The 21,125-nt window shown below is 37.4% G+C and overlaps 1 protein-coding gene across 6 annotated transcripts in view; it reads right to left on the bottom strand.

The window, feature by feature from the left end:
- LOC134755149 (neuropathy target esterase sws) overlaps positions 1–21,125 on the bottom strand; it is a 73,484-nt gene that overhangs the window by 16,480 nt on the left and 35,879 nt on the right. For 5 of the 6 annotated variants that reach the window (XM_063691638.1, XM_063691635.1, XM_063691640.1 and 2 more), the window contains 5 exons: positions 18,220–18,402; positions 15,285–15,440; positions 13,903–14,022; positions 11,682–11,868; positions 479–595 (listed from right to left, as the gene is read on the bottom strand). In XM_063691638.1, coding sequence (XP_063547708.1) covers positions 479–595; positions 11,682–11,868; positions 13,903–14,022; positions 15,285–15,440; positions 18,220–18,402 — 763 coding nt within the window. The remainder of the gene's footprint in view (positions 1–478; positions 596–11,681; positions 11,869–13,902; positions 14,023–15,284; positions 15,441–18,219; positions 18,403–21,125) is intronic. The other variant, XM_063691636.1, reaches the window with a different exon arrangement.

Consider the following 21,125-nt stretch of genomic DNA (forward strand, 5'->3'; position numbering starts at 1 on the left):
TCGTGTTTGGGCGTTTTCTAAAATAAATATTGAAAACCTGATTCTCACAGATCCTGGTGTTTTGGGTTCTTAAACTCAGAATCACTAGCATATTCAATCCTGATAATTAAAAAAATGTCCCAAAAAATTGTATGAAAATTGTATATTCCACTACGTCTCGCACATACAAGTGAAAAACAAAATTCACACTAAAACGTGACGTAATGGAATTAACATTTTGGGACATCTTTTTTTAATGGCAGGATAGAGAATGCTGTCGATTCTGAATAGAATAAGCCTAAGAATGTCCAGATTTGAAAGAATCAGGTTTTCAATATTTATTTTAGAAAACGCCCGTTTATTGAACGCATCATATAATATTTCTCATGCATGTAGCCCATTCGAACGCATCGTAATCGCAGACGTCGGAGCGTTGCTATAGGTCCGTCATCGCAACCGTAACACTCACACAGACGCCGGTGCCATGTGATTGGTTTACCTGGGAGGTTGTTGACGTAACCGCCGTCCAATAGGAGGTGGCCGTCTACCGGGTCGCAGAGAGGCGGCATATAGCCGCTGAGAGACATCGACGCGCGTATGTAGCGCCACAGCGAACCTGTGGCGCGAATTGGCGTTTCAAATTTCAAATTTGGAATTTATACTGTTTTACGATGCTCTTAAATTATTCTTTTTTTATATACAGTGCTCCATCCATGGAAAGGAAATGAATGATACCCCCTATTAGAAGTGCCTTAAGAGTGTTTAGTTTTACCAACCCAAATGAACGATGAATAGAATGAGTAGTCTAGGGAGATGCAGAGATGGTTCCTTATACTATGGTGAACGAAGGTCGCTACAGTATTTAAGCACATGCTACACATGCTAAGAGTAAATTAAATACTACTTGAGTTGAAGGGTTTACGTCGTTTTAAACCGTAACCTTGCTGAAGCTGATGTGTTATCGTATATATCAACTTATTTGCTTATAAGCATACCTTAACCTTTAGAAATTTTAATATTTGTAGTCAATTTATAGAACTAAATAGCGCCCAGCACTACAGAGATGAAATGTGACTTTGAAATGTATGCATCATAAATAACACAATAATAATATGGTTACCTGTAAGTTTTACGGAATACAAACACTAAAGATATAGAAGTAGGTACATAGAAATATTAGAAGATAAACCAACCAAGTATAATTGATACGCAATATTGCGTTGTTATACATTTTACTAAGTAGTTTTCCCGTAATAGGTCTATAATTGGATGTAGTTTATGGGAAAGGAACAAGCCCATAAAAATGGGTTATCATATATTTCGAGGACTTTTTTTAGAAAGAATACTTATCTCTATAAACCTATGATAAATTTCATAATGCGGTCTATCGAATCAGCCCTGAGTTACTAGAGGTTGCCCCATAAAATGCAGCGGTAACGTTGTCTACCCCAGACGTGCTCGAAGTAGCAACATGTGTTTTTTTGAGATTCTGGAGTCCTCTGCTTAGTGCAGTTCGCGGTTGACCTGAAGTTTTCAGAAGGCAGAAACCTCCTTTCTGAAGACTTTTTTATATATATGTAATGCAGATGTAGTATTTTTTTTAAATAAGAACTGAAGATCGGTTTCATATTTTGTAATGTTGGTTGTTATGATAAATAAACCAAAACCACGTTATTATTTGTGTGTTCAGTTTGTCGACCATTATTTAATTTTTCCAATTTACAACATATTTCGTTTATTTCTCTCTACATTGTATATTTAGCCGAACAATTTAGACTCCTCTAAAATCCAAATACAGAATAGGGGAATAATATCAGAATTTTACATAAAATATAGTAAATATAAAACATACATTATTTATATTTTCACTATTGGTGAATTTTTCAAACTAATTTTAAAGAACAATAGTATAATTTGTCAAGTTGCTTAACATTTTAACATATATATTATATTGACAGTCGCCAAGCGATAACACATCTACGTGTACGGTTCAAAACAGAATGAGAGTATGACAGAAAATCATATGTAAAATATGAGTAACGAAAACCACACTCATGCATATACGTGAAAAAGGGGGGTTTTAAATGAAACATGATGCAAACAATACAACATACATATTGCTTAAGACGATAGTGGACAACCGGTACTCTATAAAAACGTAGTCCCCATTTTCCTCCCTGAATATTGACATTATGTATAGTATTTATACACGATTTATAACTACGCCCCTTCGTTTGACTCGTTTAGACTTTTTAATTATTATTATAAGTTAAGAGCGATATAAAAAAATCTGTTTTTTTTTATCTATAAAAATCAAAGAAGGGGCTGTGTTTAATATACATCAAATTGCGTAAGAATATTTTCTATAATGCTAGTATCCATATCCAGAGAGGAAAATAGAGATTACTTCGTCCCCTTTCCTCTTAATCCAACCCGACATTGAAACGCATCGATTTTTAATTATTTACTATGATTTTAGTGAATGTTCCACATACGGAACTCCCAAAGCATTATTCGGTAAACCAATCACAAGCTCCTCTTCTTTTTTTTAATTAGATAAGCAATGGCAAACCCAGAAAGCTAATGTCGGATTCGTATACGTTATTATAGATATATATAAAAAATTACTGTTATGGGGAAGTTTAGGGCATAGTATAATTCGATAAGTAAGCTGTCTTCCTTGAAAAACACGGAACGCCTTCATGTAAGTAACTTTAAAAACATTATATTGAAGACTGCACAATTGCTGACGACATTGTTGTGTTTATTTCATACAACAATGGGGTTGGCGGGTTGAAGTATTTAGCAGATGGCGCCAGCATAGCTTGCCCTGTCAATCCCTAGAATTGTGTCAAATTTTTTAATGGAATTTTATGCCCTGGATGCCAGCCCTTTAAGCCAAATCTCATAGAAAAAAAGGCAAGCTATGATGGCGCCATTTATGCAAACCTTTGACAGTAGCCAACCCCATTCAATACACAGCTTTGGTACCGCAAAAAAGCAGCGTTCGGTACTTTCACAGAAACAGCTTCAAAATCGTTATCAACGTTCTGTCACACAGCCAAAAGCTTGGCTAGCTAAAATCAGAGTTACCAGAAAACACTGCGACAACATTACAAGTATAATTTTATAATGTTTTAGTGTTGTCGCGTGATTTAATGTATAGTATGCGGTCTATCTACTGAGCTCGTTCACTTACCTGTACTGACAATGGCATTCTGTTAAACAAAAGCCATTACTTCTTTTGTGCCTGAGCGCGTGGCCTTTGTGCCTGATCGCGTGGCTATTGTGTGTGAGCCTCAGGCACAAAGGCCACGCGCTCAGGCACAAAAGAAATAATGGCTTTTGTTTAACAGAATGCCATTGTTAGTACGTAAGTGAACGAGCTCAGTAGAGATAGCGTTAACTATAATACCATGGACGGAAACAAGAGGACACACAAATAAATCGCGTTCTTCCAATATTCAGGTTATTTCCACATGGCATCACACAACAGGTCACTTTCCATCCATCTCTTTCAACGCTTAGACCAAGTTGGGGTCCGCAGCGACATCTATTGAAAGGAAGTTGAGTTATTTTGAAGCCGGCAGTTCGAGTTCCATCCATTTTGTTTGTCTCTTAGACCTATACAGATATAGTGCATAATTATTTTCCATCGTATTTTCACGGAAACATACGAACGTGTTTAGCTATTTCTGTCAGTCTCGGTACTAAAAGTACTGAGGTTGACTGAAGCAGCATGACAAATACGAACGTTTCCGAGAAAATACGACGGAAAACAATAATGTATCTGTAACTCAACTTACATTCAATAAGTAGCGCTGAATATTAGAGGAAGGCGATTGTTATTCATCTTGTCTAATTCGTCCATGCTAGTACGATGAATTTTAGCTAGCCAAACTATAGATACACGTAAGGCTGAATAACAGAGCGTATTCAACTTTTCTCATTACACTATAGCGTGGGACATTATGTAAGAATACATAATAATAGCTCTCGAAACACGACACGTACAGTTCCGTACACAATTCGACCAAACATACGAGCACATATAAATGCAGGTGAGTGTGGTTGTACAAAATAAAAAAATAAATACTGTAGCAGACGACGCGGGTAAATAGGCAATACGACAATGTTGGTAAGAGTCCAAAATAGTCAACTTTTAAAACATTGCTCATCAATATACAAAATCGCAAAAAATCAGATTACCAAAAGAAACCGGTGAGTTTTCATGAAAAACATTGTCTTAGTTAGTTTTAAAAAAACCGTAAACCCACTCAACTATAGTACAAAAGTATACGGGGTGAAATTTTAACTACCGTTCATACTCTGCGTAGTGACTTTATAGGTCATACCGAGCAACTTTTATTATAGAACCATTGCCGAAATCACAAAAAAAAATTTGGCTGACCCATAGAAATCAGCGGCATCACATCAGCCGGAATGTATTAAACAGCCAAATTTTTTTTCGCGATTTCGGCATTGGTACCATAACAAAAGTTGTTCAGTATGACCTATAAAATCACTACGTAGAGGTTGACAGTGGTTAAAATTTCACCCTGTATATGGTCCTGAATTATGGTCCGAAATTAACTCAACACTCAAATGGGGCATTTTCTATGAGAAGGGACCTTATTGTCGATGGAGCTTACGCCGCACAGCGTCGCGCGGCATTGTATTTATGTCGGAGCATCGTTTATAATGGCGTAAGCGTCATCGACAATAAGGTCCCTTTTTATAGAAAATACCACATATTAAATCATCGTAAAACATACACCAACATTGTCATACTGAGTGTCACAATCATCGTAGTTATCAAGTAACGTACTATGATATGAACGAACCGCAATAGGTGTATGCACCAATTTTGGACAAGCCTTCGTGTTATGACTTTAGATCGTCGACACAATCTTAAAAGACAGTATTTAGGAATAATGAAAAAGTATAGTTGTAGTGTATGATCATTTACCATAGTATTCGCAGAAACGAACGTGTTATGCTATTTCAGTCAGTTTCAGTGCAAAAAGTACTGAGGTTGAGTGAAGTAGCATGAAAAAAACGAACGTTTCCGAGAAAATACGATGGTAAAGGATAGGTTTCTTTATCATAGTATCATAATGAAATAATCGCAGATAGCATGTTTATTAGTCACCATTAATGTCTTTATTCTTGTATAGCATCAATTTACTAAGCTCTTAAGGGGCCCACTGACTATCAGTCCGCCGGACGATATCGGCCTGTCAGTTGTTCGGAACTGTCAAATTTTTGTTCTAACTGACAGGCCGATATCGTCCGGCGGACTGATAGTCAGTGGGCCCCTTTAAAATATAAAATCGTGTTTCCCTAAAAATAACAACTGTGTAAGGCGAAATAATCAAAATTTATATGAAAATGTTTCCCAGTTTTTATTTAATATTTTTTGTAAATATTGCATAAAACTGAAACTGTTCTTAATTTTACAAATTATAAAAACCTTTGATTCCAATTTTAACAAAGTGAGCTTTTATTAATGAGTCATCTATTCTACTTTTAAGATTGTGTCTTCGACGGTAAAATGTGACATGTCAGAACAAAATAGTCACACATTTTTGAACATAAACAAAACTTGTTTTGTTACTAAAATGCATAGCTATTTTGGCTTTGATAAATTGTGTAGCGTTGTGTATATCTCCTCGGTACTGGTCTGCAGAACTGTTGAGGTAAATCTACATCAATACAGATGTAGTGAATAATTGTTTTCCATAGTATTTTCTCGGAAACGTTCGTATTTGTCATGCTACTTCAGTCAGCCTCAGTACTTTTTGTACCGAGACTGACTGAAAAAGCAAGACACGTTCGTACGTTTCCGTGAAAATACGATGGAAAATAATTATATGAATTATGCAGTACATATACCTACTTTTCATGCAATATATACCTTAGCGTTTAAATAACGTTTAAACGAAAATGACTCTTACCGGACGCAACTTTTTAATAATTAAAATACTAGGAAGCACATTTTTAAACAAGTTAAAAATACTATCAGACTAAAAATCGGTTTCCAAGCCTTTTCTAAAATGTTTATCAGAAATTATACCGAATCCCAAATTTAGAAAAAACACCCAGTGGATAATAGGACCATAATTTCAGTATACACGGTGTTCACGAGGAACCCGAAAGATTTTAACCACGCATTTCTGAGGCCAAAAGAAGGAAAAAAATTATAATGAGTAGGTCAACTTCGCCAAAAAAATTTTTTTTTTCAGTCTTCGATTTTTTAAATGTATTTGTACATAAAAGGTAAATGTTTTTGGTAAACTTGTCACTTAAAATGGATTTTTACTTTTTTTTTGTTAAACCTAGTTTTTACAAAGTGTTACTTGTCACTTTTTGACATCTAGCTATAAGGATATTTGAACTACGTCCCATAGTGGCAACATCGCCATCAAAAATACTTTTTGCAATTTGTAACAATAAAAATTCGCCTTTTTTTAAAATTGGTATCAACTCTGAAACTAGGCGAATTACAGAAAAGTTTATAGGACATCTTAGTCTTTAAAAATCTTTCGGGTTACTGCATTTCGGCATGCAATTGTCATTACATTGCGGTGTCTGATCAAACTTTTCAATGCAGTTTACCTTAGTAGTCGGCAATGTAATGTAAATTGCATGCAAATTCTCGCTAGTGTAAGCCTCGCTCAGGGTGGTATTTTTTTTTTACCCAGATATAAATCGATTTTCAGTAGGTCTAATAGAAAAACTTGTTTAATATGAACTACATATTTGAATTCAAAAATATCGACACCTAAAGTAAGGAAGCTAGTCACGCATAATTTCATACATTGACCCGCCTTTTTCTATCTCTATCGCACGCGCAAGATTGTCTTACTATCCCTCTCGCACGGTGTCATTGACCGCCGGCGTCATCGGCGGAACGGCAATATAATAGGGTAGTTGACACATGTTGAATTTTATAACTATATCTATATAAATAGATAGAAAATGAACAATTTATAACAATAAATTGTAACTTAAAAAATATATAAGAATAATAAAAAAATACAAGACCACAAAGTTAAAAAAAAATTGTTTACTTCCAAATAGGAAAAAAAGAATGGTACCATTCGATTCCTAACATTTTTATAAAATTGTACAGCAACAATATACATAAACGCAATATTTCACCGACAAAATCGCAATTTCCTTGTTTTCCACGGCCTCTAAGCAATAGCGACGTTACATGCTGACGTCACGACGTATTTGCCATCTTGTTAGAAGCGTTTCGTCAGTAAAGTGCGGGTGGCAGACTTTGACCATCATTTGTTACTGTTGTATTGCTTTTAGACTACGGGTCCCATACAGACATTTGATCTTAAAAACAAACCTGATCGACTGATACCATTAATAAAAAAAATTTCAAATACCCTATTGCGCGCGTGCGATGATAGGAAACAGGTGTAAGTAATTTTTCGTGCCTATCGTCCTTACTTTATTTATTTAACAGCTTGTATAAGATGTTAATTGTTAATTTGTTAATATACCGACGTATTACTTACAATGTAAAATGGTTTCGTGTATTTGTTACATACTCATGGCTTGGGTTAGTAAAGGGGCAGCGCGAGCGAAAGCGGATCAACAAAACTTACATAATAGAAAACAATTTCCTGTCCATGAATGTGTTGTGTTAGTTAAATAACATTAAATAAAATATTAGATAAGTTTTTGGCAAAAAAAAATCATTTTCCGTACAAGCTTTTATCGCTGATTGTACTTTTCTTTCCACAGGCAAATAATACTCATCGAGACAATTCTAAAAACTCCAAACACAATTAGGTTGCGTTGTTTCATCACAGTTTATGGCCACCTCCTGTCTCCATCATCAGATCAGCTCGATGGTACCATAATATTGCATTGTCACCCGACTTACATGTGTATGCAAATTTTCAGCTTCATTGGAAGTCGGGAAGTGGGTCAAATTTAAATTGCAAGATTTGACCCGTACATTACATAGGTACGAGTACATTACAAGTTTAAAAAAAAACTTTGAAAAAAGGGTTATTGATTTTAATACAGAGTCAGTTTCTAAGAAATAAACTTGCTTTCTTACAAAGATACATTGATTGAGTAAGATGCGTATAATCTAAGACAATTTCGTGCTTCGAATTTGACAGTTAAACGAGATGGCGCTGTACAGATCCATACATTTCGGGGTAACTCTGATTGTCAAAAGTTGACGTTTGATAATTCGGGAACCGCAAAACATATCGCGCAATACAGCGCCATCTGTTTTGGACGTCGCAATAAGGGGCACGTTTTTTCCTAGACACCTCTCTATTATAATCAATTCTCTTTGATATTAGGTTAAGTTATAACTGTCGTAAAATGTATTAAGATAACCGAATCACCTTTGCATATCGATTTTTATCGAAATTTCACTGACATGAATAAGGGATATTACTGCAATGTTCTGCCACCAGAGTGCACCACTAGCCTTTTTAGTAAACCATAGAGTAACTTATACATACTGTACCTTTAACAGGTTTTTGACAAGTTATCAGAGATAATAAAATATGACATTGATGCATCAAGGCGGTTTGTTTACAGAGGACCTACCGGGAAACGCGAATCTGAAATTTCGCTATCTGCCTCTTTATTGCCCGAATATGCAAATGACAAAGATGTTAGATAACGAAATTTAGATTTTCTTGTTTCGGGATAGACCCTCAGATTGTGATACTGGCGCCACCTACGCAGAGTTTCGCGTAATATTCCCTATTGTAATGCATTTTCGGAATCAGCCGACATTCGGAAGTGATTCGGTAAATATACCTTCCAACGAATTAAATGAAATCGGCAAAATCTTAAGGTATTGAAAACTGATAACAGAAGTAAGAATAAGAACTAATTTAAAATTAATAACAACTTTACTTAGAGTCACAAATTAGTTGAAATAAATGTTACATTCCACTACGAAAGGTACCTTATGACGTTCTGCGCTTACACCATTATAGCGGCGCGTCCATACTAATGCGGTACTACGCTTCGTAACGCCGGACGCTATAAGGTACCTTTCGTCGTAAAACGTCTCAAATTGAAAACTTAAAGGTTACGTATATACATATATCCTAATAATAATTCTAATCGATACTGTAAAAATAAATTAGACATTTTTTCTACCTAATCATAAAAACAATGTAAAAAATCAAGCTTGGTAGTCCGTATTCAGAAAATCTGGCCACTGTTTAATAATTGGCCACCTTATATTAAAAATGAATATTCACCTATATACACAATTCGTTTTAGTATATGGTGGCTAGTTATTGAAGGGTGGCCAGTTATTGACATCTTATACTTAAATGAATTCTGTTTATCAGAATTAATTTATAGGATAAGGTGGCCGGTTATTAAAAAAGTGGCCAGTAATTGACGATTTACCCTACCTGCTTCATAAGCGTTGGTTCACATTACATTTAATTTGAAATAGGTGTACAATATAAGTGTCCGGTACAACTAAATAAAGCGCGTGTGAAAGCAATTGCCACTTAAGGGGCCCAGTGACTATCAGTCCGCCGGACGATATCGGCCTGTCAGTCGTTCTGAACTGTCAAATTTTTGTTCTAACAATTTCGATATCGTACGGCGGACTTATAGTCAGTTGGCCCCTTTATTGATTTCGTTTCCAACCGAGTGTTTCCAATACAATATGCTTTTGCATTTTAGCTACCTCTCGAGACCCAGCACAAAACTTCCCTAAAACACTGACATATTAAATATATTTAACCGGGACACGTTTATAAAGTCGATGATTGGCCACTAACGCGAGCGCTCTTTAAAAAGGCTCCTCGTTATGGAGCGAAACATGTCGAGCAATCATCGACTTTATAAACGTGAATGAACCGTTTTAATATATTTAATATCATTTAGTGGCCACTAACGCGAGCGCTGTTTGAAAATGCTACTCGTTATGGAGCGAAACATGTCAAACAATCATCGACTATATACGTGAGTGACCCGTTTAAATATATTTAATATTATTTAGTGGCCACTAACGCGAGCGCTCTTTGAAAATGCTCCTCGTTATGGAGCGAAACATGTCGAGCAATCATCTACTTTATAAACGTGAGTGACCCGTTTCAATATATTTAATATTATTTAGTGGCCACTAACGCGAGCGTTCTTTGAAAATGCTACTCGTTATGGAGCGAAACATGTCAAACAATCATCGACTATATACGTGAGTGACCCGTTTCAATATATTTAATATTATTTAGTGGCCACTAACGCGAGCGCTCTTTGAAAATTCTCCTCGTTATGGAGCGAAACATGTCGAGCAATCATCGACTTTATAAACTTGAGTGACCCGGTTAAATATATATTTTTTTTTAATTAATCTACAACTAATAGTTACAAGAATTGAACAAGGACCAATTTTGTCACGTTTATTCTAAATACGGAACACCGGGCATCAAGAGGTTAGGCTCCGTTCTACTCCCATGTCGATTGAAAACCAAATATATCAGAGTACAAGAGATTTTTCATCACTTTGGTTTGTCACATTAAAATATTCTCTCCATGCCCGAAAGTATCTGAACATGCATATAATAATGATACAAGGCTTAAGTATGAAATTTTATAAAACAAACCTTCCGTCGTGAGACACAGACATCCGCGAAAGTGTGTCTGTCTATCTTTGTGTTACCTCTTCACGCTTAAACCGCTGAACCGATTTAGTTCAAATTTGGTATAGAGATAGTTTGAGGACCGGTGAAGGACATAGGGTAGGGGTGAAAAGGGTGGGGGGGGGGGGGTGGAGTTTGTATGGCGAATCAATAAAAACCAGATTGGATTAAAAATAAGCTAATCAAATTACTAACTCCACGCGGACGAAGTCGCGGGCAAAAGCTAGTTTGAAATATAATTAAACGGTGACCTGTATTTAAAAGTCAGACATTGCTCGTCATGTTTCGTTCCATAACGAGCAGCTTCAACGGGAGCATGCGTTGGCAGACCACGAGTTGAGTGACCCGTTTAAATATATTTAATAAGCCTTATTAAGCGTCAAAATGCTTTTTTAGGATTCCGTACCCAAAGGCCCTATTACTAAGACTCCTCTGTCCGTCTGGCTGTCTGTCACCAGGCTGTATCTCATTAACCGTGATAGCTAGACAGTTGAAATTTTCACTGATGATGTATTTCTGTTGCCGCTATAAAGTACGGAACTTTCTGTTACGTTTTTTTTCCTATTCTAAATTACAATTTTAACTCAACTTTCTGACTTAGGATGGTATTACACCTGTCCACTTCTTGATCCAGTGTCATTGCGTCTCACTCTCTAATTTAGCAAAATGTGAGACGCAAATCGTCGCTATACTTACTCAACCTCATATCTGCAACAATAATTTGATGGAAATGTCGGTTTTCTTTCAAAAGGAATACGGGTGTTTTTGTCATAAAATGTTGCAGATACGAGGTTCAGTAAGTATAGCGGCGAAATACACATTGGACCAAGAAATTTAAACAAACAAACACACAAAAAAAGCAAGTTTAATTTTGTCTCAATTCGTCTATAGCTATAGGATAGGATAGCTGTTCAGATACTTTTTGAACACCCTAGCCTCTTCCACAATTTTTATTTTATTATAAACTGATCGGCGATTGGCCCTAGTCACATTTCTTGTACTCCAATACCAACCTTAACGTGTAACACATAAAGTCCAACTCACCATGCCTATGCACCCTCATGCAGCTAGCGCTGATATCCGTGGTGACAGTGAAGTAAGGTAGCCACAGATCCTCTATGTGGACCTCGCCGAACGTCGTACGGATGGTCGTGTTGAATTGTCGGCCGGAGAACATAGATGTCGCTGGGTACGTTAGGTCCATTAGCTGTTTGCCCCATTGAGTCATTTTCTGGAATAGGGTATTTGATAGATTTTTATTAAGGCAGTTCCATCGGTTTGCCGCTAGGCAAATCGTATGTTGCCATGACAACACACTAATGTACACACACTAGGTACTGTCATAGTAAATTTTGTAACCCTAGTAAATTCACTGCCATCTGTCGACACACTTTAAAACTAAAAATGAAGATTTATAAAAATACGATAGAATCATAGAGTAACTTATACTAGAGCGGTACTGTCATAGTAAACTTTGTAACCCTAGTAAATTCACTGCCATCTGTCGACACACTTTAAAACTAAAAATGAAGATTTATAAAAATACGATAGAATGTATTTAAATATTGATAAATGATTTTTTTTTTATTTACATTAATTATTTTTATGATTTTGACCCATGTTCTTTCACTGATATGCGTTAAAATTTGTTAAATAACAAACGAAACCGTCAACGCCATCTATTCGACTGTAGGCCAAAACTAGTAGCGCCCTCTGAACGAAAATCAAATTTTCTTGATTTTCGAGGCACGTTTTTTCCTTAGACTGTATCTATCTATTACGGAGTTATATCTATCTTTGAGACTAATACCGTTCGAAAAAAGGGGCCCCTAGATTTATCAATACAATACAATACAAATCCTCTTTATTGCACAACCTCAGAAAAAATGTACATGAAAACACAAATAATACATGAAGACAGAGGTGACAACAGGCGGAGGCGGCGGTGAGGTATATATATCTTGGGAACTCTTCAAATATTATTAGCACATCTAAAGTGATTCTGGGACTTCCGGTTCGAACGCCATCTTGATAGTAGCCTCGTGATTAATTCCTTTGTTTTTTGCTCATTAATATTGTTTAAAGTGTAATATCGATAGCTTTATTATACAATCATCTAATGTGGTAGTGTGCAGTGAATGGGGAATTAATCTCAAAGCGTGTTTAACCACCATTTTGGAGTCAACGGCCGGTAGTCCACGTGCTTCTCGTAAAATCCAGCTATCGGTTACGAGACAACTACAACAACCACCGAACAGCGTCGTGCTCTAAGAGCATTTATTTTGTTCCTACCCTTTTACGTGACATTGGCTACGGACAACACCGCCCTTAAGTCCATCAAGAAAAGAAAAGAAAAAAAGAAAGTGATTCTGCTAATAAGGCCCTAAAATAATGGAAATTTAAACTGTTTTGCAAAATCAGTGGTTTTATTTTTTGGTAAAAGTTTATTTAGTTCAATCTACTCGTAACAGAACTCTGCGGCGACCTAATCATCTATAAATAAAATAAATAAATATTATAGGGACATTCTTACGCAAATTGACTAAGTCCCACGGTAAGCTCAAGAAGGCTTGTGTTATGGGAACTCAGACAACCACATATGTAATATACAAATACTTAAATACATAGAAAACATCCATGACTCAGGAACAAATATCTGTGCTCATCACACAAGTAAATGCCCTTACCGGGATCTGAACCCAGGACCACCTGCTTCACAGGCAGGGTCACTACCCACTAGGCCAGACCGGTCGTCTATGAACTCCATTTATTGTCAAAATACTTTAAATAATCGGCCAAGTGCGAGTCGGACTTGCGCACCGAGGGTTCCGTACTTTTTAGTATTTGTTGTTATAGCGGCAACAGAAATACATCATCTGTGAAAATTTCAACTGTCTAGCTATCACGGTTCATGAGATGTAGCCTGGTGACAGACGGACAGCGGAGTCTTAGTAATAGGGTCCCGTTTTTACCCTTCGGGTACGGAACCCTAAAAACTAACAAAATGATACGCAAAAGCTAACTATAACAGATATTAAATTATTTTAAACTATTATTAAGTCGAATGTCGTATTATTAAGTTCGACATGTTTCCGTCCAATTTACGAGGACCGTCTTCACGGAGCAAAGACACGTCTTCACTGGTCAAAAGGGCGCGCCGTGATACGTGAATAATAGGTGAGTGACCCGGTTTAAAATAATTTAATATGTTTGAGTCTCACGGGAGTTTTATAGTTAAAATTAACTATAAGATAGTTTTATGTACCTGTGACCACTCCCTGGCTTTCTGCGTGACAGTGGTAATGTTCCTCTCCATGCACCAGAGGGCGCCCATGAAAGCGCCTATGCTCACTCCGCCCACCATGTCTATCGGTATGCCAGCTTCCTGTAAACAAATATATGTGCAATTTTCAACCAAAAGGGTACTTATTGTCGCTTGTCAGTAAGGCGCTATTACCATATAGCTTCAATTAGAAATCAATCTTATCAATAAGCGACAATGTGGTACCTTTTGGTTGAAAACGTCACATATGAGCTTCTATTAAATCTCAGTATACAGAATTATACATAGTAATTTGATACAGCCTGGTGACAGACAGACGGACCGCGGAGTCTTAGTATAGTTAACGCTATCTCTACTGAGCTCGTTCACTTACCTGTACTAACAATGGCATTCTGTTAAACAAAAGCCATTATTTCTTTTGTACGAGCGCGTGGCCTTTGTGCCTGAGCGCGTGGCCATTGTGTGTGAGCCTCAGGCACAAAAAGGCCACGCGCTCACACAAAGGAAATAATGGCTTTTGTTTAACAGAATGCCATTGTTAGTACATAAGTGAACGAGCTCAGTAGAGATAGCGTTAACTATAATAGGGTCTCGTTTTTACCCTTTGGTGCCCTAAAAATATCCTAAATTAAATGCTATTTTCAGCGATTTAAGGCAGTTTCAATCCAACGGGTCTAAGATGGTCCAGCATTTATTGTCAGTCATTCAGGCCGTCGCCGTGGTTGCCAATCACCGAAAACTAGTGCAGGGGCCCGTTTATCAAAAGCTTGTAGCTTGTAATACAAGTGGAAATCCCTTTTTGACAGCTTTTGTTAGAAAGGGACTTCCACTTGTATTGCAAGCTACAAACTTTTGATAAACGGGCCCCAGAGCAATGGATAGGCATGTGGTGCAGCCTCTGTCAGAAAACCGGCACCAGAGCTCGTTCACACTATGTCGGATGTCGGAACAATTTTTAATCGGGTGTCGTAGCGGCAGAACATTTTATATGAAGCTATTCACACACGAACGACAACGATTTTGTGTCGGATCCGACATAAAATATCGTGTGTTTTGTCAGCCCACCGTCCGGAAAAAAATCGTGTCGGCGGCGCTGTTCACATGATGTCGGATGTCGGACCGACCCCGCCCGCGCCGCACCCCCTGTGCCGGCTGTGCCTCCCGCGCGTCAAATGAGAACCTCAAATGGCACCAGCTGCGGTCGTGGCCGACAGCAGACTAGTGTGAACATAGGCACCGACACCCGATTAAAAATCGTCCCGACAGCCGACTAGTGTGAACAGAGGCGCCGACACCCGATTAAAAGTCGTCCCGACATCTGATATAGTGGGAACGAGCTCTTAGAGGGTGTTAGAATGGATTACCTGTATGGCCCGTATCATGCCGACATGAGCAGCGCCGCGAGCGCCGCCACCTCCTAACACTAGACCCACAGATGTCCCCGTGAGCCAGCGAGCGAGACGGGAGAAGTCCGAGTGCACGCTCGCTTCTGACATCAGGACTTTGCTGTATAGCTCGCTCTGAAAGGAAAGGCGAGTGTTGATACTAGCATAGAGTAACTTATACTGGAGCGGTACTGTCATAGTAAATTTTGTAACCCCAGTAAATTCACTGCCATCTGTTGACACACTTTAAAACTAAAAATAAATATTTATAAAAATACGATAAAATGTATTTAAGTATGGATAAATGATTTTTTTTTATTTGCATTAATTATTTTTATGATTTTGACCCATGTTCTTTCACTGATATGCGTTAAAATTGTTAAATAACAAACGAAACCGTCAACGCCATCTATACGACAGTAGGCCAAAGCTAGTAGCGCCCTCTGAACGAGAATCAAATTTTCTTGATTTTCTAGGCACGTTTTTTCCTTAGACTGTATCCATCTATTACGGAGTTATATCTATCTTTGATACTAGGGATGTTATGGAGCCCCGGTTCCGTTAAGTCGGAACTTCCGATTGGTATTACACATCCGTTTCGGTTTCGGTTCCGTTACTTTTGAATCGGATGTCAAAGCTTAGCGTAGCGGCGGGACATGAGCGGCGTACATCAAAAACAAACAGGTTTAAACCTGTCATTCGTTCATCTCCCCGCTTGCCACGTGATGCACTAATTATAGTTGGTCAAGCAAATCTTGTCAGTAAATAAGAACAAAAAAAACTATAATCATCATTTTCTTTTGGATGTTTGGAATGAGACAGTCCTTTGACAAACTATAGTTGTATTATTTTATTCATGTTATTGAATTAAAATATCTATTCGTATGTGTTGTGTAATGTGTACCGCCTATACCTACTGACACAGTACTGACTCAGGTTCCGATTCTGGTTCAGGTTCCGTTTTCGGTTCCGATTCCGTTTCTGGTTCCGATAAACTAAATTTAATTGATATAGCTCCGCAATATAATTAATTTAATTTATATAGCACCGAAATTAGTTTATATAGCTCCAGTTTATAAAACAAACGAAGAGCAACAAGTTTTGTACGAAAAACTTAAGTTCGCTGTATTTTTTTAACTGAACCTACATAAACTAAACTAATTACAGAAATAGATACCTTATCCTATTGTAAGTGCAAAGTTTTAGAGCAATCTAGCTAGTCGTTTTAACCTTTTGACCGCCAAAGACGGTAAATCACGTCGTCGACATTTTGTGCCACTCACGCCGCCGACGTCATTTGCCGTCCAAACTTAATTTATCAAAGACTCTTTAATAAATAACTATATTTCTTTGTTTGTATTTGCATTATTTTATTTTGCCCTTCTACTTTATTGTATAACTTTATTACAATTCAACTATGAATAGAAGGTTAAAAAAAAACAACATTATGTTATAATACGACTTACCCAGTAAATAGCATAGCTAGCCACGCCAAAAACGGCACTTGACGTCGCCTAGTGATGTGACCGAGTCATGGAGGAATAATATTATTATATGAAAGTAACAATCTCCTAATAGAAATCGTTTCGCGCAGTTCCGACGAACACGCTAGCGCCATCAATAGTAGATATGGCTTAATCCCATACATTTTGTAATAGTTGTTTTTGCTAAAATAACTGCCATTTGTGCTGTTACGGTACTTGTTTTCGTGCTTAATTTAAACAACTTGGTTGAAAGACGGTACTGACCTTTTGTGATAATGTAACCCCTTATGCATTTATTTTATTGTAACGATACTGCAGTTTGCTAATTAGTAGGTAATAATAATCGACAACGGGTTTGCACATCTCTGAGTAACGCGCGCTTATCAGTGTTCCGTGCGCCCATGACGGCACTTCACGTCCGATGCCTGACGTCACCACCAAGTAGTGATGTGGCATTATTGAGAGATTTGAGTGGAAGTTACAAGTACATTTTGATATTTAAAGGTTTTTAGTAGAGCTAAAAGCCAGAATTATCTATATTATATTGTAAAACACCTGTGTAGTGGTTCTTCTAATCTAAGTATGTCAAAAACGAAATCAGTGAAAATATCGATATCCTGTTTTGTAATCACTATTGTTCTCTAAGGTTTTATTTTGCTTCATTGCGGTGTCACGTCGAGTTACGTCAATGCTTGGCGTTCAAAAGGTTAAAATGAGAGCGGAACTACGTTTGTATGGAGAACCGAGCTTACCGGAGACTCTTAAGGATGAACTATCAGCACTAAAACTGAAGGCCGATATCTGGACGTGTGGCTATTTACAACTCTGTACTGACTCTTCCTAGTGAACATGCGTGACAGATAACGCACGTGGTGATACTGCGATACCTACTACTAGGATGGGAGCACCAATTGTGCCATTCTCAACCAAAAGGGTACTTATTGTCGGTTGTCAATAAGGCGCTATTTCCATATAGCTTCAATTTCAAATCAACCTTATCGACTAGCGACAATGTGTTACCTTATGGTTGAAAACGTCACAATTTCTTGTGTTTATGTGCGTTTTTATCAACACAATAGATTGAAACTTCGAGTAGCACCGGCTTCCGACATGTCGGAAAGGAGGAGCCCAAGCGATATCTTACCGTACAAATCATTCTGCCTTTTTTTAGGGGGATATGTGCACACAGTCACACTTCTCACTCACTACATACAAAATCCAATCTGTAGTGACGACACAAATACATAGAAAGTGACACACGTCAAAGACAAATCTTGCACACCTCGATCTCTTTTTTGTGTACGGACGAGTCACAACACGCACCGCCATACGTACATTTGTACCTATGGTTCGGCAGAGGGGAAATAGTACGAATGCAGTCTCCCTTCCCGGTGTTCCTAGTAGGGACGAAATGATATATTACTACTTACCACTCTATACTGGCTCTTTCTAGTGAACATGCGATGCGGACACCTCACGTGGTGATGCTGCGACACCCAAGTTCTCATGTTCAGCCAGTGGACGGTGCCATTGGGGTTGGCTCCGCCTTCGCGATGCAGGAGAACTAATTCTTTTTGTGTACGGATGGCTAGACGCTCGATTTCTTTCTCTATCTGTGGACAAGGAATAAGACGGATATTTATTATAATAATATTTAAAAAAAACAGCCTATAAACGCTGGTGGCCTAGCGGTAAGAGCGTGCGACTTTCAATCCGGAGGTCGCGGGTTCAAACCCCGGCTCGTACCAATGAGTTTTTCGGAACTTATGTACGAAATATCATTTGATATTTTACCAGTCCCTTTTTTTTATACTACGTCGGTGGCAAACAAGCATACGGCCCGCCTGATGTTAAGCAGTCTCCATAGCCTATGTACGCCAGCAACTCCAGAGGAGTTACATGCGCGTTGCCGACCCTAACACTCCTCTCCCTCGAGCTCTCTGGCAACCTTACTCACCGGCAGGAACACAACACTATTAGTAGGGTCTAGCTTTTCGATAGTAGCTTTTCGGTGAAGGAAAACATCTTGAGGAAACCGGATTGATCCTAACAAGCCCTAGTTCCCCCTCTGGGTTGCAAGGTCAGATGGCAGTCGCTTTCGTAAAAACTAGTGCCTACGTCAATTCTTAGGATTAGTTGTCAAGCGGACCCCAGGCTCCCAGGAGCCGTAGCAAAATGCCGGGATAACGCGAGAAAGAAGGAATAAAAAAACAGCCTATACTATACGTCCCACTGCTGGGCACAGTCCTCCTCTCATGCAAGAGAGGGATTGGGCTATAATCCCCACGCTAACTCAATGCGGGTTGGGGACTTCACATACACCTTTGAATTTCTTCGCGGATGTATGCAGGCTTCCTAACCGAAAAGCTAGTGGTAAATATAAAATGATATATTCCGTACATAAGTTCCGAAAAACTCATTGGTACGAGCCAGTATTCGAACCTGCGACTTCCGGATTGAAAGTCTGACGTCAATAGGGATATTTATTACTATATTTTTAAGTTAAAAAATATTTTTCCTTATGGGGCCCACTAACTATCAGTCCGCCTGACGATATCGGCCTGTCAGAACAAAAATTTGACAGTTCCGAACAACTGACAGGCCGATATCGTCCGGCGGACTGATAGTCAGTGGGCCCCTTTAGTTAATGATAGGGATTGGTGTAAAATTATTAGAACACTACACTCACTACACCGTCTCTTATAAAACCGTAAAATAAAGGTGAGCGTACAACAAAGCTGGTGGTGGTTAAAATATGGTATTCCATCTGTCCAATATGTTGGTCCATATGTGTATTTGCGTCTCACATTTTGCTTAGTGAGAGAGTGAGACGCAATGCACAATGGACAATGAAATTGGACAAATAGAATACCACCATAAGAAATAAAAACAGGAGCCAATATTTGTTGTGCAAAAATCAAGCATATTTTTTTAACCTTACAATAAGAAGCAAAATTCGAAGCAAGGTACGTTAAATTTGAACCATAGGTGTATATTACGTAATTGTGTATGTATTAGAATAAATTTAAAAGTGGAAAAATTACTGCCTTGGCTAAGACTTGAACTCACGGCCTCTGAATTCCAGCGCTCTGCCAACTGAGCCACGAAGACCTCAACCATAGTCAGCAAATCATCCCAAAATATGGGTCTAGGGCAGAGATGGGCAAAATGTAATCGACTAACGATTAACGATTAAGATTACAAGAATTAATTGCGACTGACGATTGAAAACGACGATTGATCAATCTTAGTTGTATAGAGTGCAACTAATTTAGTTGCAACTAAATTAGTTGCCGATTGATTTCGGACAACTAAATTTTGTAATCGACTAATTAGTTAGACTATTTTCTCGCGACTAATGTTAGAAGCAAATTGAATAGAATACCCCGGTATGGCTATGTTGACAGACTGATTAGGACATCTTAACGGATGTTTAAAAATAAAATAGTCATGTATTACTTACGATATTTTGACCGTTTCTAAGGAGTGAGATCTGTTCTCACTATTATTTTGCTACTAAAGTAGTGCATCTCTCTGAAATTGGATTAAATTTCTCTTATCTAAGGGTAAATAAGAACTGGGTACTTTGTGCATTAGTAAAATAACACTTAAAAAACACAATTATATAAATCAAACTTTGTATATTAAATATAAAAGCAACCATGATATGTATTTAGTTAAACTATATGAGGTTAGTCTTGCAATCGTTGCAATAATAATTAAAAGCAAAAATTATCAACAAATCAACGTTGTTTATACAATAACATGTTCATATGTGATAACATAAAACATTAAAAACCACAGTTATAATAAATCAAACTTTGTAGGTATATGAAACATTCAAAGCAAAAAGTATCAAAAAAATCAACGCTGTTTATACTGTAAGATGTTTATATGTGATAAGATAAAACATTAAAAAACACAGTTATAATAAATCAAACTTTGTATATGAAACATTCAAAGCAAAAAGTATCAAAAAATCAACGCTGTTTATACAGTAACATGTTTATATGTGATAAGATTTAAAAAATACAGTTATAATAAATCAAACTTTGTATGTATTATATTATGTATATTAAATCGTATATTAAACAACAATAATAATTTAAAGCAAAAAGTATCAAAAAATCAACGGTGTATACAGCAACATGTACCTCTATGCCTCTATGTGTACGTATATCATAACATTCTGCCATACTTAATACAAATTTGCAAAGAATGTTATTTATTTGTGACATTTACTTATTATTTAATCAGTGAGTAATATAAAAAAACTGTATAAAATTAATAAAACAGACACGATTCCAATATTGTGATAGGTTTAAAAACAAGGACA

The sequence above is a fragment of the Cydia strobilella genome, chromosome Z (genome assembly GCF_947568885.1).
Source record: "Cydia strobilella chromosome Z, ilCydStro3.1, whole genome shotgun sequence".
NCBI lineage: Eukaryota > Metazoa > Arthropoda > Insecta > Lepidoptera > Tortricidae > Cydia > Cydia strobilella.